General features: G+C 40.1%; 2 protein-coding genes across 4 annotated transcripts in view; one reads left to right on the plus strand and one right to left on the minus strand.

Moving 5' to 3' along the window:
• The window catches only part of BLTP3B (bridge-like lipid transfer protein family member 3B), a 33478-nt gene extending 21346 nt beyond the window's left edge, over positions 1 to 12132 (minus strand). Inside the window, exons 1-5 of one of the 3 annotated variants that reach the window (XM_028745752.2) lie at positions 11748 to 12121; positions 3413 to 3575; positions 2310 to 2348; positions 1706 to 1797; positions 489 to 678 (exon numbers count right to left, since the gene is read on the minus strand). In XM_028745752.2, coding sequence (XP_028601585.2) covers positions 489 to 678; positions 1706 to 1797; positions 2310 to 2348; positions 3413 to 3575; positions 11748 to 11791 — 528 coding nt within the window. In that variant the 5' untranslated portion in view covers positions 11792 to 12121. Of the gene's footprint in view, positions 1 to 488; positions 679 to 1705; positions 1798 to 2309; positions 2349 to 3412; positions 3576 to 6459; positions 6599 to 11747 lie in introns of those variants that run through there. The other 2 variants (XM_028745753.2, XM_077934836.1) reach the window with 2 other exon arrangements.
• A 1380-nt stretch (positions 12133 to 13512) lies between these two features.
• On the plus strand, positions 13513 to 22356 carry ACTR6 (actin related protein 6). Its single transcript, XM_028745757.2, has 11 exons — positions 13513 to 13685; positions 14353 to 14470; positions 14953 to 15021; positions 16239 to 16362; positions 16770 to 16905; positions 16994 to 17050; positions 18181 to 18279; positions 19258 to 19336; positions 20396 to 20567; positions 21596 to 21734; positions 21910 to 22356. Exons 1-11 carry the CDS (start codon positions 13618 to 13620, stop codon positions 22037 to 22039), a joined length of 1191 nt encoding a protein of 396 aa, XP_028601590.1. The 5' UTR covers positions 13513 to 13617; the 3' UTR covers positions 22040 to 22356.
• Positions 22357 to 23187: the final 831 nt, after the last annotated feature.

The following is a 23187-nucleotide window of genomic DNA, read 5'->3' on the forward strand; positions in this document are numbered from 1 at the left end:
ACATAAAGGAAGATATTATGGTATCTATGTTCATCAGTAGCAAATAACTAATAGCTGAAGGACTGTCATTCATACTTGGCTGTATCCTGCTCCATGCATAGGAATTGTTCTTTAGACATGACATGGTTTCCAGTAGACTGGCTAGGGTCCACAAAAGCCTTCCACCCCACTTACACTTCACTTATCATGCTTAGCAAGGGCCAGAAATAATGAGTCATATGCCAAGTATGCAAACAAAGTCAGCAGCAACTATGCCAACTAAAGGCCATGCCATAATGGTGATAGGGGTCTCAATACGGCAAGTTGCTATTAAAATAATGTAGGTTTAATGGTAATATTAAAGCAAAATAACCAGGTTAGACAATGCTACAATAGGAATGTGGATTCTGTAATGTGGTTTTTTTCTTTGTATAAAAGAAAATAAACTAGTTACAGAAAGAGAAAAGAGAGAATAAAATAGCTTGTTCTAAATTTAAAGTCAGCCTTACCTCTCCACGCTGAGATTCTTGTAATCGAGTAAACCTTAGATCACCATGTTCCCAGTTTGCATTTACACTATATATTCTCAATTGGGAGAGTTCAAATGAAGCATTGAATGCTTTTGCTCCAATTCGGATTATAATGGAGTTTACAGAAACAGATATTCCTTCTACAACTTTTTCAGCAAAACCATATCCACTGGTGAAATAAAATGCAAGCATTTAAAACAGAATTTCAGCATAGATTTAACAACTACTTCAAATGAAGATAAAACTAGCACTGAAATCACTCAGAGACCAATAAAAGAAGAACTTAGAACAGATCATAATCTGGGACTATGTAGACCAAGAGTCAACACCCCTGTTTTAGCTTCTGCAATTGAGTGCCAAACTAGAACTACAGGAAGATCACCTTGAAAAAGTAGGTGAGATAATAGATATGATGTTCTTTGCCACACTGCAATGCGTCCTAAGCATTTGGGACACAACACCACGAACTACATTCCTTCACACTGAGCCATTTGCAGGGGTGGGTGGAGAAATATGAAAGAGCCATATACCGGTTTGCCTTTTATTGTACACCACCACAATCCCCAAACACTATTATGATTCAATAAGGCCCCTTTGTGTACGTAGAGTCATAGCAAGGCTGTTTCCCCCTCCTACAGACAACGTTACCAGCTATATTTAATTCTCTCCAAAGCTTTGTAAGTGCAATGTGGAGCTGATAAAGGAAGAGGAGGGGGTCTTTTTATCACTTACAGAGAAGACACACATGAGAAATAGGTGCCTATTTCTACATATAATCTTTGGATTGCTTCAAGAAATGTGAGCATGAAACAGATAACATGTGGACTACTGACTAGCAGCCATTTTCCAGTAGTCACGGTGACTTGTAAAAATGCACACACAGTTATGGAAATCACTACTGGCCTCTGTGGGCTATACTTGCATGCAGCCCACTTCACACCATGGTCTCTCCATGTGATCCTTTACACAGTGGGGACCACATGGAAAAGACAAGAACTAGGCTCATATGCATAAACTGGGCTTTGATTACCTTTATTCTACAAATCTAGCTAACCTAACCCAGCCCTTCTCAAGCAGATCTGCCATTTAGCCCACTTTATTTAACAACTATATATAAGCCTATTCAGCTTGTTTTCCTCAGCACTGCCTACATATGTAATGCTTGATTCTATTGCAGCATTTAAATTATGACTGACCTTTGCCCCGATGCAGTTGCTATAGGCGATGGTCCATTAGGAGGGCGTGGTTCTTCACATGTACTCATTTCCATTATTACTTTATCCAGTGACTTTAGATATGCAAGAGAAATTTAGAACAATTGAAATGTTTTACATTCAGTGACTAATTTAAAGCCATCTCGCAGAATTAAAACTTAGAATGAGAGCACATGAAAATACATGACAAAACATTTCAGAAACAATTTGGCTAGTTACTTTATAACACTTTAGAATCATGTAAAATGCAATGGGTTGTATCCAATCACATTGTCCTCTTTGTACAAGGCCTTCGGTGTGCACAATGGGATTTCTTTTCCTTCCACAAGCTCCCCATATCTGTTCTGGGTTTTCCCCCAACCCTCTGGGGAAGATTTGGGGGGCCTGGCAAAAAGACAAGGAGGTAAGTCCTCAGCTGAACAGAACAACTTCATTGGATACAACCCTGTATTTGTATTGCCAGTAATGGCAAAATGTTCTTCTCTCCACTAGCTATTACTTAGTGATTTCAGTATGATTGCAAGGAAATTACAAATGCATCAACATTCTACCATAGTTAATTTGGGAAGCTGAATTCCATACTCACCAAACAGATTGGATGTGTTTTCAATTTTGTCCATGGTATCTGCAAGATAAAATAAAAACAAAATCATTAAAGAAAATATTGCATCATCACCAATCCACTTTGAAAATGCCCAAAGCAACTGTGAAATCTCATGTTGCGTATAACAATACACATAAAAATTAAATGTCTCATTTATACCTTTCTGCAAGCCTAAAACCAGACTTGCCTCTTCTTGTTCATAAGGACTGAAGTGTTTGCAAACTTACTAAATGAAGTCAAAACAAAATGAATTACACTACAATATAAAAAACCTATAATCTGTGACACTTAAATTAAGAAAACCAAAAAGGACATACAAATCTGATTCAGTAAGGATCAGTTCCATACACTTTACTACATATGTCAAGAGACTGTGTGTCCATGTAGGTGTACATACTTGTATGCAATATATATGCATGTGGAAGGGAGGAATTCCCTTCACCTAGCTTCTGAAGCTAACATGGTGTTAATCTTATCCAGAGATATGCAAACTAAACAAAAAACTGCTGTATGCCTGTAACTCAATTCACAGTCAGAGTAATCACCACTGTTAGAAGCAAGGGTGCTGATAATCTCACCTATATTTGATAGTGAATGCACTTCTGTTTTTTGACACAGACATTTTCCTAATCCACAAATTACTACAGATTATAGTATATCTTAGTGTTCACATCCCCACATGCACCCTCCATCCTCTAATGGATGGTGACCATGTTATGTACTATTCTGTCCATTGCCAGCACCAAAGCTCTAGGAAAAGGACACAGCAAATAAAAAAGCAACAAGGGAGGGAAAAATAAACACCTGCAAAAGAGAAGGGGGAAAACAGACACCATACAGCTATATGGGCAGAAGAAGCTACTGGGGCTATCGATTCCCTCCACCCCAATTTTTATTTGTACAAAACAATTTGTAAATCCTGATCTGATCCCCCCCCCCCCCCGCCCCCGGAAGAGGAAGCAAAAGACTTCTGAGGACCCTGCCTATCCCATCCAGAGGGAGAAGTCGTCCTATTAACCAAATGTCCTCCAATCCACTGTGGCAAACTGGTCTTTATTCCTGTGTCAGGAAAATCACTTACTCACCCTAATAGATGCTTTATTGCAAAAGACTTTGTTGATGGCAAGCCAAGTGGGAAGATCCAGCATATTCTGAAGCACTTCTTCATCAAGCTCTAAATTGGTAAGCTGACCTTCACCTTTTAGTGTGCTCAAGTTGATTTTGTCAGGTGACAGGTTTTTGGTGAACCTAAAACAGAATATCAACACTGCAGTTATTTCACAACAAAGCAATTACTCAGCTTACAATTGATAAACACATAAAACATCTAAACATATACAAATTTAAAAAACATTTTAAAATATATCTAATGGGATTTTATTTGTGCAAAGCAGCTTTGGGCACAGTCAACTAAATATCAAAACATCAGAAGATACCAACGTGGTTTGTCTCTTGACTACAACAAGAAGTCTGAAGTTCATATTTGAATATAACTCTACTCTTCCCTTTCAGTTTAAAATGGTTCATTGACCTAGGCTAAGTGACAATTAACAGACTTTGCCTGACAAAGACTTTGCCACTAATAATGGCTTGTGCTCCTCTTGGAGATGTCTGCTGTAATAGCAAGTAGCCTATATCTGAATGTCCCCTAGGCAGTTAGGTTTACCCCCAACTGCTGCAAAAATGGGAGTTATGTCTGCTCCTGACAACAAATGAAACTTTGATGAATTAAAAGAGAAAAACTACCTAATGATATTTTTTGACTATTTAGTCACTGTCAAATATTCAATAGCTTATTGACAGTATTTGACTACTATGCCATCCCTAAAGCAAAGTCTAAATTATGTTATTGAAACCTAATTTTAGTCAGATTCTGATCTCTGGGTGTATTACTTTTAGTTACAACATTTTACACTTTCACATAAATTTTCCATCCTGTCTTCTCAAAACCCTTAAGTTCTCTTCCCTGCCAACCTCTCCAAAAATCATTCATCTTCCTCTCAGACTTTTCCTCCGTTGTGAAAAAGCTTTTCCCAGCAATCTCCAATTACTGTAGTAGGTATATAGCAATTCATTTAAAGCCTGGCTGCTTTGTCATGCTCAGGTGCTGCCAAACACTGAGATGTTTTCTTTGGAAGGAAAAAAGAGATTACAGGAATAGTTACCCTAATTGAAAAGAGAGAAGGAATAGATTTTAACAGAGGATATCAAGGATGCTATTTATGGAAGGATAATCTGTTAGCAGAAAGTGCCAGTGAACCTATAGGGGTCCAGGAGATTTTACCCTCCCAAGTGACTGCTGATGCCAACACAAGTGAGAAAAGAGCTATAGCCCAAAATAAATCAGAGCAGTAATGAAAGGGGGGGGGAGAGAAAGGAAAAATATTAATGTTTGCCTCACAGAGGAAGCTCAAAAGCAGAAATAAGAAATGATCTGAAACAGGGGGGGAAATGGGAAAGTAGACTAACAAAAGAAAAGTTCCAACAAGAGGGTCTGATTAATGAAGAAACAGTGAACAAGCAGAGAGACAGAGGGCTGACAGAATTCTAGTGGTGGAATATGAAGCATTGAGAATTGAAAACAGATTCATTGACTGAAAAGGATCCTGTGCCAATTTTCAGTACTACAATATCCTTTTGAATGCTACACAGCTTCAAAAATCAGTAGTTCAAAGGCATACCCACAACATCTCTATTCTATGTTTAGGTAAAGATATGGCTCTGAAACTAGAATTAGGGAAAGCCAAAAAAGCAACACAGCCCTGAACTCTTAAGTCTTATAAGAGGCAAACAAGGAGAACACACAAATAGAAATTGAAAGAATGCAAAGAACCAAATGCAGATGGGAGAAAAGCTGATTAGCCTGCCGGAAGTACAGATATGCAGTAATCCTGTCAACTTGGAATGTAAGTCTCATCACATGGCCAACATCTTATGGAGGTAGCACATTTATCTATCTAAACATGCTCCATGAAAAAGTGTCTTTTGCATCATCAGGTACTCATGTCCAAGCCTGGATCTTTGTACTAAGTCCTTTTAGATTCACAGCCAGTTCACCAGTAAGTTTATCCTATAACTGGGTACACATTGCACCCCCAATTTATTCAGGCCTTGGGAGCTACATTAGAAAGCTGCCCCATGCTGCGCTTTTTCAGACACTCTACCACCCCCACTTGTAGATGGTCACAGCATCTGTCTTCCTTCTCTCTTTTCCTAGAAAAAAATTAGCTCAGTTCTTTCCTTGCCTCTAAACTCTTCAATGGAAAGGCATCCACCAGTATCTTCCTAGAAGAGGATTTTTTACATTTTTAACTGGAAACAAAATTAAAATTCAACAGAGGAAGCTTAATGTACAGTAACATGCTGAGAACTGTGGTGGATTAGGGGATCCCATAATTCTACAAGGCTTGCTGATTAAAATTCTTTTTGTAAAGAGAGCCACATACTGATCTCTCCCAATAGCCCCAAAATAAACTATGTCTGATATCAAACATGGATTCCTATCCTATATTTGACAGTACTCCTCTTAAGTTATAGTGAAGTTCAAGTTCTTCATTTCTCCAGTTTTCTTTAAGCATGGGACAGATAAATATTCATGTCTTGATTCTTTTGCTTCTTCCTATTTTCTTTATTTTCCTAATTTGCTACTCTTTGGGAAAGTTGCAACCTTATTGTCCCTCCCAGTTCCATTTGCAGCCAAGTCTGCAAGGCTCAGCCTCCTACTTACGTTTATGGCAAGTTTCCACCTGTAGGCCCCTGCCCTGCCCCATGTGCAACAGTAATTAAACAAGAAGGTGGGGTTAGCTAGCCTGTATAATGCATTAGTTGTTGGGAAATAAATAACTGGTGAATACCAATTAATTCTGAAGTCCCACATGAGGGGAACTACAAAGAACAAGTGACTCTGAATTTAAAAAGCATGTGGGGATTGGCTTACTCTTTAGCCAAAATAGCCCCCAGCAGAATTTAAAGCACAGATCTGTGCAGCATTTGTAAAGCACGGGAAATATAAGTGGTTAGACCTTTAAATGTCCCAGTATTAAGCGCTTAAAATTCGGGGGGGGGGGGCTGCCTCTACCACTCTCGGAGTAAATAGTCTACCACCTTAAGTACGTTTCAGTGCTTTACTTACAGTAATCACAGGTCTCACTCATGCATCCTTCAATGCTACAGCAGAAACAACACAGGCAAGGTATTCTTGGTTTCAAAATACATAAGTTAGTCTCAAACATGTGGTCTGAATCTGAAGTCCCAGTCTCAGATGTCTACTGGGTTTACATGGTTCAAAAGGAAGAGGAGAGAGTGAGAAAGGAACAGAAACAAACAACACAGCCTCCCACCACGAAGGCGAGGGAGCATTAACTGTGCCTTCTCTAAACATTTACAGCTCTGTGATCATTTACTAACCAGCATAGATATGCATTAATAGGTTTAACTGCAAAACTCCCACATTATTAACCCCTTCTACTCTAAGTCTCTGTATGAGTGTTTCAAGCTGCAAAGCCATTAACCTCTAGTAAAACTCAATGTGCTTTCATGGATTATCATAATTGTTTTACAACTGCAACTTCACTTTGTTTATTGCTCACTCTCTGGAGAAGTTACACTAATATTGGTCAATCCTAGACTTCCCAAGCTAAGCAAAGTGATCACAACCAATGCAATCCAGTCTGTAGAGTACAATCTCCAGCAAAGATCCAAAGAATAGTATTGCTAATTCCCTTATGGTTTCTTGTACATGAGTGTACTGACACACTAGCAGATCTGATAACAACACTCTGTTCTACTGAGAACTCATTTAAATCCTCAAAACACGCCACTGTCAAGTTTCCCAAGCTACAATCCCCAATTACCACAATCATAAGGCAGAGATCATGGTTTGTTGCTCCTGCTCTCCCTAATGGAGGGACGAATCAGAAGCCATCTGCACATTCATGGCAAACTTTTAGTAATGGATTACAATGACAAGCTTATTGGCAAGGCACCTACGGCAATGGCTCATCTCTCCAAAAGAGTATGGGAGAATATGATGCTAATGTTCAATACCAAGATGAAGGTCTACCAGGCTTGCGTGTTGAGCACACTGCTTTATGGAAGTGAGTTGTGGGCAACTTACAACCAGCAGCAGCAACACCACAATGCCTTTCACATGCGCTGCATCAGGAAGATTTAGGGCATCACAGGGCAAGTCAGAGTCTCAAACAAAGATGTGTTCTCCCAAGCCCACATTCCCAACATGTTCACACTCCTGTCTCAGCAACGTCTATGCTAGCTTGGTCATGTCCACAGAATGGAAGATGTGAGAATCCCCAAGGACATGATCTATGGGTAGTTGGCTTCAGGCACGAGGCCCATTGGCAGACCAACTCTGCATTACAAAGATTTCTGCAGAAGTGGCATGAAGGCTGGCAACATCAACCCTGCTATGTGGGAATCCCTTGCAGACAACTGCAGTGCCTGGAAACAGACAGTAAAGTCATACATCCATAGCAGTGACCAGAGAAGGGTTGACCACTGGGAGGAGCACAGAGAGAAGAAGCGCCATGGTGCATCTGCAGCAGCGCAACTGGACACCTCCAGCTGCAACAAAACATGTCTCTCCCATATCAATCTCTACAGCCACAGCAGGTACTGTAACCTTCCAACAGTTTGACTTGACCCCCAAAGGTGCACTTTTCCATTGACTACCAAGATGGATGGATTCCAACAGTGACATGTAAACACAGTCAAAATGCCCTTTCCGTTCATCATATGCAGGTCTTCAGATGAAGGGTGATATACAAATTTAATAACTAACAGCAATATTATTAATAAGCAACACTGGGTAATAATTTACAATGAAGTTTCTATTTCATCTCAATGGCTTAAAATGAAGCCTTCAAATTGTGGGTGGGGAGAAGATAAAGCCAAGTCCTGATTTTAGATTCTATATAGCTTAAATAAATAGTATAGCACCAACAAACAGCTATGCTGTTACCATGTAGTTCAGGAGTTACAGGGGAAAATAAGACTGAGTGTGTTTTTTACCACATATGCTATAAAATATATATGAATTAGTACATTCTAAAGGAAGTAATAAACATGAATTATTTGGTCTTGCTTCCTTTATGCTGACCAAAATGAAATAAATTAATTCTGGCAGGTACTTTGTCAAAGTACTTCCTGCCTCAGATATGATCATAATATCTAATGAAAGTAAAAACCAAAAAGAATAATTCTAGTCAATTTTGTCTTGGCTTTTTATTGATCTGTAAGCTGATCTGAGAGCTGAAGATTGGGCCAAAATGCTTTAAATAAATGAATGAACACCAAATTCCATTGAAAAGAATTAAAAAGTAATTGTGTATTCTCAGCCACAGAGTAGGCTGCAGTTTTAACTGCAGTTTTTCAATCCAAAGCAATTAGAACTTCTTTCTACACCAGTCTCCTTCACTTCCTCATTTATTTCCTTGTTGCATCTCTCCATTTATAAGAGTTCAACAAAAATAGAAAGGCTTGCATTTGCAGTTGGTCAGGAATTCTACAACAGGTAGGATATGCCCAACCAGTTGTTAGCATACTTGTTCCCACCTTGAACTAGGACTAACATTCACATCACTGTACAGTGGTACCTCGGGTTAAGAACTTAATTCGTTCTGGAGGTTCGTTCTTAACCTGAAATTGTTCTTAACCTGAAGCACCACTTTAGCTAATGGGGCCTCCTGCTGCCGCTGCACCACTGCTGCGCGATTTCTGTTCTCATCCTGAAGCAAAGTTCTTAACCCGAGGTACTATTTCTGGGTCTGTAACCTGAAGCGTCTGTAACCCGAGGTACCACTGTATACATTTTCATACAGAATCTGAAAAACATTTCTCGCTATATCTGAGTATGCACCTATTCGTGACAGTCCAATGTCCATAGAACATCCAGATAGAAAAGGTACAGACTGTGTCATGCTGACAGTTAGGGAAGGAAACAAAGTAGGTTGTGAAAATGGTGAATGCACTGAGAGAAGTCAATGTAAAAACTGCTGGGACTGCAACACACTGTTATCTCAAAGGACATTCGCATATACTAACAACGAATATTATACTACTTCATCCCCAAGTAAAAATGAAAAACGAAAGCACACTAATCCCAACTAAAAATAGGGCACATGGTATTGTGTAAACAGTCCAAGCAAACACCTGTTTAGGCAGATCAAATGAAATCAGGGCAAAAATGCTCTAGCGCACTGTTCACTTGATTACTTAAGAATCTTAGACCATGGTTCACAGAAGGAGATGTGAAAGCTGCCTGGGGCAATCAATTTCAATCCCTTGTCAACATGCAGAACTCTCCAGATCATACAGACACATGCCTATAATCTAGACTAGGGAATGCAGAGAAGAGATGAAAGTAGGACAATTGATGCACTACAGAATAGAGTCTGCAGAAGCTCCAAAAAGCAAGGGAACCAAGCTACACATTACAAGGATGATACTTGTCTACCTATTACTTACAACAGGAATAAACAGTGGTTTATATTCTTACCCCTAATACTCTCGCACAAAAGCAAAAAAGGTTACTGCACACAGGAGGAAGAGGTTGAACTATCATCTTATGTTCTATGATGGAGCAGAAAGATAGCTATATTTCACCTTGTTTTCATCATAGAATTCAAAACAGCATACACTGTGCTCACTGGCAGTCTCTCCTCTAAGTACACCTCCTTAGCGTCCAACAGCATTGCTGTATCATGTGCCCTCAGACAATGCCCAAGGTTAAAAAAACTCACTCAAAAGCTTGCTTTGAATATGTGACACATTTTAAAAACAATACCTCATTCCCACCCCCATCCCAGTTGATCAAATTTTGGCCTCTTTAGGTTGCAATCATTTAATTATTTACCTGGTTCAGTCTGACTTATTTCTGAGTAGACATGTGCAGGATTGCACTTCCAAATATCTCTGCTTGGTTTTGTTTTGTTTTAAAGTAATTATATGTTTAATTAGTTTGACAACTTCATAGTCTTTTTAATAAGCTGACATCCCTTGTTAATAAACAGCAGGCTGCATTATATCAGTCTAGTTCTACATTTAGCCTAGTACTGTTTGCTCCGATTGGCAGCAGCCTCCCAAGTCTCTTTCCCATCACATACCAACTGAGTCCTTTTTAAACTAGAGATACTAGGGACTGAAACTGGAGTTTTCTGCATGCAAAGCAAACACTCTGGGAAACCAAAGCTCAGTAATATTTTTCCAGAAAATCAGGGCATCCTTCAAGATGATGGCAGAAAATAAAAACACCAAATCCTACCACACAGATCTGTTGCCTTTAATATGCAATATTTAGATTCCATAAGATGCTCTTGAATTTGGTAAGGAAGGGCTTTTGATTTTACATTCTGCTCTGTTCCCCAGTTCTTCATTTCTTGGCAGCATAAGCCAAATAGCCTCATTTGTGTGTGTTCCTCAATGCCTCATTTGTGTGTGATCCTATCATGCCAACCTTTGACTGCAACAGCGAATACACATCCCTCAATCAAATCATCATGGATTACAAATGCATAGCAAATATCAGAGATATTTGAAAAGGTTTGCTTATACGGCCAGCGAAAACAGCATAACCCAGTTCCAATCACCATTTTTCTTCTTATTGCTTTTGTGCGCCTTGCCGAATCAAAACCCCGGACAGACATCTCCTTTGCCCCGGCGTGATGCACAACTTGCCAAGCTTCCCCCAACCCCGATTTGTCATTCATTCCCACACAAATCTGGCGTCTCCAGACCCGTCTGCAACAGACAATGTGCAGGGTGACATCAGCCAAGCTGCCGCTCGCCCCTCCCACAGACAACGTGTCAAACACAATTTACAATCCACCCACTTCTGCCTCGGGCTCCTGCCTGCTCCCTTCTCGAGACACCTACGGCTCGGTTGCCTTGTCGCCGCCGCGCGCTTAGCACCGGCGGGGACGGGCGAAGGGGCTCAGGCGCCGCCACGCTTTGCCCGGCTTTCCTCTAACGCCGCGAGGGGAAGGGATTCCTGTGCGGGCTTCCCCGACTGCGGCAAGAAGCAGGATGGGGCGAGAGTGAGATGGGGCGGCCAACCCGCTCCTTTCCCCCAAGGAAGACTCTCCCCCTCCTCAGTTTTCTTGCTGCTGCAGGGCGAGTGTTCCCCCCACACACACACACACACCTACCTGCCCAGTTTCAGGTGCAGACACGCAGTGACCCTCCGCGTCAGGGATACGTTTTTTCTGGTAGCCCAACGCCTCCAAAACATACAAGAGGGACGAACAGGTCCCAACCTCGGGGACTTTCCCACCCCTCGCCTACGGCCCCACGGCGAAAGGGAAACGGGGCACTATTACGAGGCGCTTCAGTTTTGCCCCCTTCCCTCAGAGAAGCCTGTTGAGAGCGGCCCCGGCAAGGGCGCCTCCGACGCCCCACTTCACTGACCTGGAGAGGTGCTTCAGGATCTGCTTCTTGATGATGCCCGCCATGGCCAGTGCGCCTCACCCCCCGCCCGCTTCAGGGAAACCGAAAGAAACCCGGCGCTCCTCGACCCATCCCGGCGCTTCCTGCCGTCCTGTGCTAGGGAGCGGAGGCGCCCCCGCTCACCCGCTCTCCGGCCCCGCCGCCATCTTGATTGCAGTATCGCCAGCTGACAGGCTTTCGCTGAGCAGAGCCGGGCGGGGAAAGGGCGGCACCAGCGCCAGGAGCGCCGCCCGCCTGGAACCCAGACGGGGGAAGCGGGCGGCTCTCGGCCGGGATTCGGCGGGCAAGGGCGGCGAGGATCCCGCCACAAGGGCTCCCCGGGAGCTGCTGCCTGACGCTGGTGTCACCTTTTGCCTCCGGTGAATGACGCCCGCTAAATCCAAGCTTTAGTGGAATAATTTCACGGCAGCGAGGCACGCCGGCCTGGAAGCTTCACCGCCCCACTCACAAAAGTCCGTTTTCCATGCTGGGAAAGAGAAATATCTTGAGGAGTTGGTTTTTTGTGGTTGTTGGATTTTTTTGCAACGAAGAGGGGCAGCTTTTACACAATAGCACTTAACTACCTGTTTTCCAGGTCCACTTGCAACGTTTATCAGGAGCGTAATACAAAAACACGATTTCCCCCCCTGTGTTCTCTCTTCGCGATGAACCCTGTCACCCAAATTCGCTATGAGAGGGGAATGAAGATCTGACTCCTTAAAGCAATTTAGAACTCCTTCCCTATTGCCCCTCCCCACATTATACTATTTTTCTCCTCACCAATTTTAGCATCTAATTACCATCAAAATCCAAGAGCACATCCTGTTTACAATTACTCGGGAATAATAAGTACTACTGAAATAATTGCAAAGTGTCAAGCTGAATAAAATCACCTTAAGCCCGCAAACTATAGAATTTTTAAAAGTATGAAGACAATACCTACCCTCAACTAAAAGATAGGATTTTGTTTATGTAGTGTGGGATAACTAGTGTAAGTGAAATACTGCGTTTTGACTCCAATTTCTGACCTTCCACTTTAATAAATGTTTAAACGTGTTTAAAGGACACAACATTTGGCAGCCGAGTAATCTTTCCAGATTGCCTTGTATGGGTGAAAAATGAGACACACAGTCACACATTCCTTTAAGCTTTTTTTTTTTTTTTAATGTCTTGAGAAAAGTCTGTGCATCAGCAGCGAATAAATAAATCGTCTGTATATTGGACTATATTGCAGATGACGGGAGCTGGCTCTGAGCGACATAATTTTCCCTACATTGCAGAAGTGCTGGAGGCTGAAGTTTTCCCTTACAGAGGTTTCCACGATAATTATACACAGTACTCGCATATTATATAGATGCGAAAATATAAGGCTATACAGATATTGTAAGTGAACGCTGATGCTATCCGGGCATCTCACCCGATACATGCCTAAAAGGTCCCCAAAACAGAATGTTCCCTTCACACCACGTAAGAGCCGAGTTTCAAAGAACAGACATTCCCCTTTCTTGTCTGAATGGACTTAACTGAAACTGGAAACTGGGATGAAGCAGTCTAAGTTTATATTAAAACTGACTCTATTAGTCTAAGATTACAAGTCTACGCCTAATACTCAAACATAGGAAGCTAGAGCTCTTCTATTATTTCCTATCTCTATGACTTTCCCCCTACAGTATTTTCTCTTGCGTCGGGAAAGTCCTCCACTATCCCATCATTCAACGGGGCTAAGTTCCTTTTACCAATGAGAAGGCGAGAAAGAGAGGATCCGCCCGGTGGTGACTAAAGACGTTTCAGCCGCATGGTTATTTAGCGCTGGCTTGCCGATGGGGCGGAGCTGAGGGACCAAAGGAGAAAAATGGCGACTCTCGTGTTAGATAACGGCGCCTACAATGCCAAGATCGGATACAGTCACGCTCATGTCAGGTGAGAAGCCTCATTCGCTTGAGGTCTGGATGGAGTTAAATTCTTTTGGAACAGGCAGTCGGTTCTCCTATGGGTTTTCTCGCATGTTTTGATATGGGCATCTGTGAGAATGTAATCAATTCACTGGCAGTTATGAATGAATTAAGGAATTATTCCTAATGTGCAGGAATTGTCCAAACAAGCGTCCAGTGAAAAAGTGGCTATTACAGGAAACATAATCCAGGTACTAAATCCAACGAAAGAATGAAATCAGTATGGTTTGTTTGGAAACAGCTAGTGTAGGAGTGTGCAAAATTCTGAGAGATCTGGGTTACAAAGGTGTTTCCAGCAAATTGACATGTTAAAGTAGTTTACTGTGGAACCCACTCTCCCAGGAGGCAGTGATGGCCAACAACCTAGATGGTGGGAGGAAATCCAACCTAAAGGAGGATTTGAAAAATTCATGGAGAGGGTTTTCAAAGGCTTCTAGCTATGATGGCTATACTCTGCCTCTGAAGTGAGAGGAGGTAAGGTTTCTGAATATTAGTTTCTGGAAACCACAGCAGGAGAGAGAGCTCTTGTGCTTGGGTCACACTTGTGGGTTTCCCACAGGCATTGGTTGGTCACTTACGTTACTGACCTTTAAAAATGTGTATAAAGATGCTGGGTTTCTTTCCCCTCCCCACAGTGTTATTCCGAACTGTCAGTTTAGATCAAAGACTGCTCGTCTGAAAACATTTACAGCTAACCAACTGGATGAAATTAAAGATCCATCTGGACTTTTTTATATACTCCCGTTCCAGAAGGTAATTTAAATAGCATGGATATGGTTTAGTCAGTTTTATGCATGAGTAGATGTAGTTTTTGAACAATAGTCATGAAGAATATTAATGAAATTAAAATCAGAAAGGAGGGAAACATTTCTTTCTATATAACGAAGCCTTAGATGGAAATTATTGTTTGTATTTAGCTGTGCATCTTAATAATAATAATAAATTAAACTTGCAAACCTGTTAACACTTATTTGGGTGTAAGTCCCACTGCCTTCAGAGGAATATGCTTATATATAGAAATGGTCAGGATAAAGTCTTAAATAATGTATTTATTATACCTGATCATAAATAAATAACATGGAGTAAATACTACTCTAGGACAGGAGCCAAATCATCCAAACACCTTCAAGAGATCAGGTTTCTTCCAGTAGGGTGCTAAAGAAAGTTTGAAGGACAGTGTAAAATTATGCAAATATCAAATGGTTAGAGCAGTAACTTTACTTTTTCAATAACAGGGCTACTTGGTAAACTGGGATGTTCAAAGACAAGTGTGGGACTATCTTTATGGAAAAGAAATGTATCAGGTAATTAAACACTTTCCTATATCTTGAAGGTAGCACCAGAAGAATATAAAAATGCAGGCTGCTTATTGGAAGTCAGCATAACCTAATAGTTGAAGCTTGTGCATCAGCTTTAATTTAAACTGTGAGTGTTTTGATTTCTACAAATGAGGGCATTTACTGTTTCATTTAAAGCATGGGTTTTTATTTTTACAAAAATGTGCTTGTTCAGTGTAGGTGTTCTAAAGAATGATGTATCAGCAGATAAAATAATCCATATCTGCTTGTGGGGTCTGTCAAACCTTCATAGAGTATTTTATCTCAGTGTTGCATATTTTTCTGAATTGGAGTTTGACCTACCCCGATGCACCTGCTGATTTTACATCCCAAGATGCATCATGGCAAACCCATCTCAGCCAGTGTTTACTCAAGACTTTTATTGGTTACTGTCTTTAGCATACAGGATGATACATTTTAGCAAGTACATTATAGAGTTTAGGATATAGTTTAGGATGGGTTTTTTTTTATTGCAAGTTACCACTCAGTTTCCTAAAGAATTCCATAGAACACAAGGGAAATAACATTGCTGAACCAGAATTCAAGCTCACACTAAGGTCTTACATTCTGCACATCATGCAACAATGGAGGGCGGGGAGAGGGGGCGGGAAAGGGATCCAGCAATTGACCGCAAGCTACCAAAAGCTCCCAGGGATCAACCTGTTGGACATCCCTGCTGTATCTGTATACGCAATAGTAAGTCCCTCTGAGTTCAGTGAAGCCTACTTGCAGGTAAATGGGTAGCTTGAATTACTTCATCCATTAGTCACTTGCCCACTCACTAGTTACCTCTGTAAAAATATGTAGGTTTTATTAAATATTGTATAACCTACAATTTTTTTTCAAGTAGGTGTTCCTGCTGTCACAACAGAAAGCTACTATACTACAGTGGCAAGAAGTGTGAGCTGTGAGTTAGGAGAAAATCCCCAGTTCAAATGTCACCTTAGCCATTGATGACCCTTCATCAAGCCACTTTTACCCAGTCTCTCATCTGCAGCAGAGGAGCATTACTGGCCTATCTTTCTAAGGCAGTTCCAAATACTATTGAGATAATTTATGTGAAGTGTTTTGAAATATTCTCTGTACATATTATTAAGAACATATTTATTAATAGTCAGACCCTAATTTTAGATACACTCTTAAAAAAAAATTGCTTCTGAATCTTGAAATATTTTCCTACATAGGTAGATTTTGTAGATACCAATATCATCATCACAGAACCTTATTTCAACTTCAGCTCAATACAAGAGTCCATGAACGAAATATTGTTTGAAGAATACCAATTCCAAGCAGTTCTCAGAGTAAATGGTGAATGGCAAGTCCTCTTACTGTTTATTTTTGGGGGAGAAAATGTTTTCGTTTGGCATTGCTACAACACTTTGTTTGCTAATAATAATAATAATAATAATAATAATAATAATAATAATAATAATAATAATAATAATATATAATATATTTATACACCTCCCAACTGGCTGGGTTTCCCAGCCACTCTGGGTGGCTTCCAAGACATGTAAAAGCATAATGTCAAACATTTAAAACTTCCCAATACAGGATTACCTTCAGGTGTCTTCTAAAAGTTGTGTAGTTCTTTATCTCCTTAACATCTGATGGGAGGGTGTTCCACAAGGATGGCGCCACTGCTGAGAAGGCCCTCTGCCTGAAACACGTGTTAAGAAATGTATCTGACACTATGATATGGCTCTGCTTTTCAGCTGGGGCTCTCAGTGCCCATAGATACTTTCGGGATAACCCATCAGAACTGTGTTGCATCATTGTAGACAGTGGGTATTCTTTTACACACATTGTACCTTACTGCAGGAGTAAAAAGAAGAAGGAGGCCATTATAAGGTAAAAAACCATATTTTTAAATATGTATTTAAATATGTATTCGTGTTTTTAAAATATAAATATTAAAGAAAATCTTTCTTGTTCTTAGGATTAATGTGGGAGGAAAGCTCTTAACCAATCATCTAAAGGAGATAATCTCTTACAGGTAAAACACTAACTAGAATTGATTACAATCTTATTTGGTTCACAGTAATAAAAACATAGTTTATTTTATAGGGCAAAAATACTTGTTTAAAAAGATAAAAGAGAAGCTCACTTTTGATATCAAGGTTTGCTGAAGGACTGTGAAGGCTTACTTTGCCTAGATTATGGTGCAATGTATGCAATGATACTTAAAATTAGGTTTTTTGCAGCAATAAATTAATTGCAGCAGAAGTTAAATCGGAAAAATAGATGGAACACTCCAGAAAATGAGCAGTAAAATTATTCTGTGAATTGTTTTAGGTATGGTAATGAAACTGCACCATAATTTACTGGCATATCTTGTTGGTTGTTTCCAAATGCTACTGGTTCCATGGAGAATCTGAGTGAATCTGTGGGTATGCTAGGCCACATGAGTAGACTATAATGGGGCGAGGTTCATGAACTTGAGGGCTACCTCTTTTTGTATACACAAACTTTCATAAGCTACACCCTAGAAAGTTCATTGGGAATATACAGATGGGCAAAACCAACTGGGTTCCTCACAGTGAGTTAAGCTGCTCAACCTAGATTTCATGGCCACTTGTTTCCCATGTCCTATCCCCCATCTCAACAGTAGTGAGAACTTTTCTATTCTGAAGATCCCCCTGCATCCTTAGGTCTTGCTGGTTCTATTTAGAGGGCTGTTTAGTGTTAGATACTACTCATGTGCCAATTCTGAATGTCTTCTGTAAAGGTGTATAACCTCCTTTTTTAAAAAGCCCCATCAAACAGTACCTTTCCTATATACGTAATTTTGTTCCTCTTGTATAGAAAGGGTGGTATGAGAATATTATTAACTTTTTCTACTAAAAACCATGAACTTCATCTGGTTTAACAGATTAGTTCCTAATCACAACTTAATGAGAACTCAAAGAAGTGCAGTGTTAAGAACGTTCATCCTCCTCTTACTGTTCTTTGGTTTAATAGCATGCCCTACTCCACAGAGGATTAAAGGCTTAAGTGAGTTTTCCACAATTAATCTAACAGCTTTACTATAACATTTAAGCTTCAATAAATACTGATATTGAATACTCATAACAGACCAGCAATGAAAACAAGATAAAGTAGCATTATTTTCTTTAAAAATTATAGGCAACTCCATGTTATGGATGAAACCCATGTGATTAACCAAGTGAAAGAAGATGTATGTTATGTTTCCCAAGACTTTTTCAAGGATATGGAGACTGCCAAGTATGGGTTTTTTTATACTGCTAAATATAGTTAATGGTAATTTTGTCTGTGGCCTAAAGAATTTATTATGTATTGCCCTCCGGTGAAAAAAAACCACCATTCTGTTGACAGTGGTCTATGAATACATTAAATATCAAATTCCTTTACTGAAAGCATCTTGTGTCTGGGGCTTAAATTTAAGCTTGGGTTCATTAAGGGTTAGCTCTGAAACATGTTGTTATGAAGACTGCCTTTGAGCATGTATGGAGTGCTGTTCTGACCCAAGTCCCCATATCTGGAAACAGGGATAATGATCTTTGAGGTCCCATTTCAGCCAGACTTGGGTTTATAGTCTTGATTCCGTTACGGAAGCATCTGCAATGTTCCAAATCATTTTCAAGCTCTACATATGCAATTAACTTATGTGGTTGAAATTGCATACAATGCAGAGCACACACAGGTTCTGGCATGTTGTTGCAAGATCTCACAGGAACTCAGACAGTCCCACAGGAACTTGCAAGAGCACCCCAAAGCCTATGCAGTGTGCGGGACTTGCCCAGTAAGCATGGCAGAGCTTAAAAGCTGTCTTCCCGGGGTGTGGGGGATGATGGTAAGGCTCGCTTGGCAAGGATACTTATGTGGGGATGGTTTGAATTTACACAATTTTGCATATTCCTGCCATCCCCAGAACATAAACCCCATGCAAGGTGTGATTGTCCCGCTATTAAGTTCAACATCTATATGCACTGAATACCCCAAATAGCTTTACATGGTGGTGAGCTGTCTTACTGATTAAAAGTCAAAAGGAGGTTATCCTATGCAGCTTTCTTATTTAGTTATCATCAAAGCCTCCTTTTGAGAGGTCTCCACATTTGAGAAAGTTGGACTTAGACCCATATTAGGGTAAATTGTTAATTATTTATTTACAATGAAATACTTTTTTTGTGGCTCTGAAGAATCATTAACTTAGGATGTATTCTGAATTCCAACCTGTTTCAGATTGAAGGGGGAAGAAAATACAGTAATGTTGGACTATGTTTTACCAGACTTCAGCACAATAAAAAAAGGGTTTTGTAAGGTAATTGCATAAAATCAGTCTTCTTCTTCATTTCATTTTTATACTTACATATATTTTTAAGAAAAAGATCTCAAAGCATTTACAACCTACATCAAATAAAACAATCCAGAAGAAGACATTACAGAAGAATGTCCAATATAAAGTATATATTCAAAGCAGCATAATTAACAGGAAATTAAAATATTGCCTTTAAGATTTTGAAACTAAAACATTACAAAGGAGGTCAACTACAGAATGCACATTTAATGCAGCAAAGATAATAAAAAATTATATTAAATGTTTCAAAAGGAAACATTATTAGAGGAAGTCAGATGTAAAATGCAAATTTAAAACAAGGTAATTAACACATCTGGAGGATGAAAGGTTCTCCAACACTTATGCAACCTAGTTAGAAAAAAAACAAAGTCTATTGAGAGAGGGGGGGATGTGAAATGAATTGCCATTTTTCGTTTGTTGATTCATCCTCTTACAGTTCAGTCATAGCATGTTGGCTGCAATTTCTATGTTATTATGTGCTGATATAGGGACGCAGGTGGCGCTGTGGGTAAAAGCCTCAGCGCCTAGGGCTTGCCGATCGAAAGGTCGGCGGTTCGAATCCCCGTGGCGGGGTGCGCTCCCGTTGTTCGGTCCCAGCGCCTGCCAACCTAGCAGTTCGAAAGCACCCCTGGGTGCAAGTAGATAAATAGGGACCGCTTACTAGCGGGAAGGTAAACGGTGTTCCGTGTGCGGCTCTGGCTCGCCAGAGCAGCGATGTCACGCTGGCCACGTGACCCGGAAGTGTCTCCGGACAGCACTGGCCCCCCGGCCTCTTGAGTGAGATGGGCGCACAACCCTAGAGTCTGTCAAGACTGGCCCATACGGGCAGGGGTACCTTTGCCTTTACCTTTATAGCTAGGTATAATTGTATGGAAGAAATATACAAGTTTCAGATTCCCATACAGGTTTTGGATCCCAGCTACTACATGGGAAAAATCATGCAAATAAGGTGACTGATTAATCTTGATATTAAAAGCTGGTTTCATTATTACATGTGTGTTAATTCACATCTGTTTGATTTAGCCAAGGGAAGAAATGGTGTTAAGTGGAAAATACAAAACTGGTGAACAAATACTTCGTCTTACAAATGAGCGATTTGCTGTTCCAGAAATACTCTTCCATCCTTCAGATATTGGTATTCAAGAAATGGGAATTCCTGAAGCCATTGTTTATTCAATTCAGAACTTGCCGGAAGGTATTCTTATTTAAGCAATGTAACTACCAAAATTAACTGTAGAACATGTTGCATAGTTAGACTTTTTGTTTTGCTTCTAAAGTTCCCATATCAAGGACAAAAACTCAGTTGTCTAGAACAGTGGTTTTCAACCAGTGTACCATGGCACCCTTGAAGGATGGTCAGGGGTATTATGGGCAACACTGACTTCGGTCCCTTTTTCCTTCCCTCCTTCCTCTGATGCCCTCTTGCATCTCTGCCTCCCAAAGGCTTGTACAGCTGTTTGTTGCAGCAGTCATGGCTACAAGCTCTGCAGGCGAATGGTGCCTCTGGGGCTGGTAAAGGGGTGCTGGTTGCCAGGAACTGAGACACCCTTGGAGTAAGCAAGCAAACGGGTGAGGGAGCCCAGCCCGCCAGTCCACCAGCCGTTGCTGTTGGGAATGGACAGACAAGTTCCAGGCCCTGTGGGGCAGTGTGAGGAGGCACATCTCTTTGAGGTGGGCGGGGGGGACAGCTCAGAGACCAGGGATGGCAGTAGTGGCTGCCCTGAGGAGAGGAGAGAAGGCTGAGGGAACACTCAAGGGAGTGTTTGAAAAATGGTGAGAGGCTGGGCTCCTAAGCCCCACAGAGGTGCTGCAGAAAGAATGTAGTTAGTCAAGGAAGCCACAGACTCAAAAAGGCTGAAAACCTCTGTTCTAGTAATTCTCCAGTAACAAATTGTAATAAACACTATTTATTGGCATGTTACTGTTGTAAAATTGCTGAAGTTACCTATGCAATATCCAGACTTCTGAATTAAGTAGTTGAATGCATCCAAAGTTGATTGGGAGCCAGAACACTTAGCACCCTCTTCATAAACTTGGAAGTATCAATTTGCATTAGAAGAATATTTAAACATGTGACTGAGGTACTGCCTCCAATGCAAGTGCTTTTCATTACAGACTCCGATGCAAGTGCTTCCAATGCTTTTCATTACAGACTTAATATAACTATATAAAATCAAGCAAGTTATTGTAGAATTATAACTTGTTTCTTTCTGGTCTTCATAGAAATGCAACCACATTTCTTTAAGAATATTGTTTTAACTGGTGGAAACACACATCTCCCCGGCTTCAGGGATCGTGTTTACTCTGAGGTCCGATGCCTCACTCCCACTGACTACGATGTTTCTGTTGTTCTGCCAGAGAAGTAAGTAACCTTTCAGTTACAAATGTGGATTCTCAATTGACAGTTACCCACTCTATTTTTATATTCCATATTGTCATATAATGTAGTACTTGCTGATACTGAAAATCAATATTAAACTAACTTTGTAAACTAACTGTATTTTACAGTTTACACAATTATTTTATTTACTTTCCAGCCCTATTACTTATTCCTGGGAAGGTGGAAAGCTGATTTCTGAAAATGATGATTTTGAAGATATGGTAGTAACCAGAGAAGACTATGAAGAAAATGGACATAGTATATGTGAAGAGAAATTTGATATTTAAATGGTTCACAAGATATGGACATTATATTGTATATGTTAAAGACCTGGGAAGTTTTCTTAGATTGGAACCCTGATGTAGTTTTTTTTAAAGAATGAAACTGTACTGTCAATTAATATATATGTAAGGTTTTATTCATTTTTATATACATGTAGCTTATTGGGTTTTTCCCTTCATATTCTTTGCCACTCAAATGCTGGTAGAAACTGAAATCTGCATGCAAATGGCTGAACTGAAAATATATCCATAAAAGTACATTTCTTCAATTAAAAATATGCTAGAATATTTAGTAGGAAATGAAATAAAACATTTGAATCCAATGTTTATTTGGAAAATAGTGGTTGTATTGTAACTGAACACAAGAACACTAGATCATAAATCTAGAAGGCTAGTTCCAGATTTATTCAAACACTCTGCTTAACCAATTCCTATCTACTATTACATTAAAGAGGGATTTAAGCAGGAATGCTTTTGTTTTCTGTGAAAGGGAATAAAGAGGACAACAAGTCAAACAAAAAGAGTCACCAATTTAAAACATTTTTATAATAAAAAGTATTATGAAATATTTTATTAGAGAAACGGCTCAAATCAGCTACAGGCCATGTGTTGCTTTTTTAAATAAAAAACTGCAACTCTTCAACCCACCTTGGATTTTGTTCGAGGAATAATTTGTTTCCCCCATTGCAGAATGACAACCCATTGCTCATAGGTGTGGTGCAATCTGGACAGAGAAGAGCATCCAGACACCATTGCTATGTTTACTTGAGCTGTTCTACACTTACAAAGAGGCATCCAATTTGCGTGTGTGCACATAAACAGTTATACCTCACAAAACAGTAGTTTGGAAGCAACTCCTGTCCACAACGCCAACTTGTTCAAGACGTATGCTAGTGGATTACAAGATGTGGGAAAGGTTACTAATCGTGAAATATACCCTATGATGTTGCTTTCTATGGAAGACCTTTATTTGGAACATCAGCTTGTTGGAAGACTTGAAAGACTTTAAATCTTAAAGCTGGAAGAGAGCCCAGAGCCCTTGAAGATAAATGACTCTTGATTCAAAACCCTAAAATGTATTTTATATAATTGACTTTTTATTTCTATTCTTTGTACATCATATTGTTGTTTTATTGCTATGGCCGATGGCTGGC

This window comes from Podarcis muralis, chromosome 10 (assembly GCF_964188315.1).
Source record: "Podarcis muralis chromosome 10, rPodMur119.hap1.1, whole genome shotgun sequence".
Taxonomy (NCBI): Eukaryota; Metazoa; Chordata; class Lepidosauria; order Squamata; family Lacertidae; genus Podarcis; species Podarcis muralis.

Coding starts and splice junctions, on each gene's coding strand:
- ACTR6 (XM_028745757.2), top strand. CDS start 13,618: ATGGCGACTCTCGTGTTAGATAACGGCGCCTACAATGCCAAGATCGGA. Junction 17,051..18,180: donor AAGGAGATAATCTCTTACAG/GTAAAACACTAA, acceptor TAAAAATTATAG/GCAACTCCATGTTATGGATG. Junction 20,568..21,595: donor AATTCAGAACTTGCCGGAAG/GTATTCTTATTT, acceptor TGGTCTTCATAG/AAATGCAACCACATTTCTTT.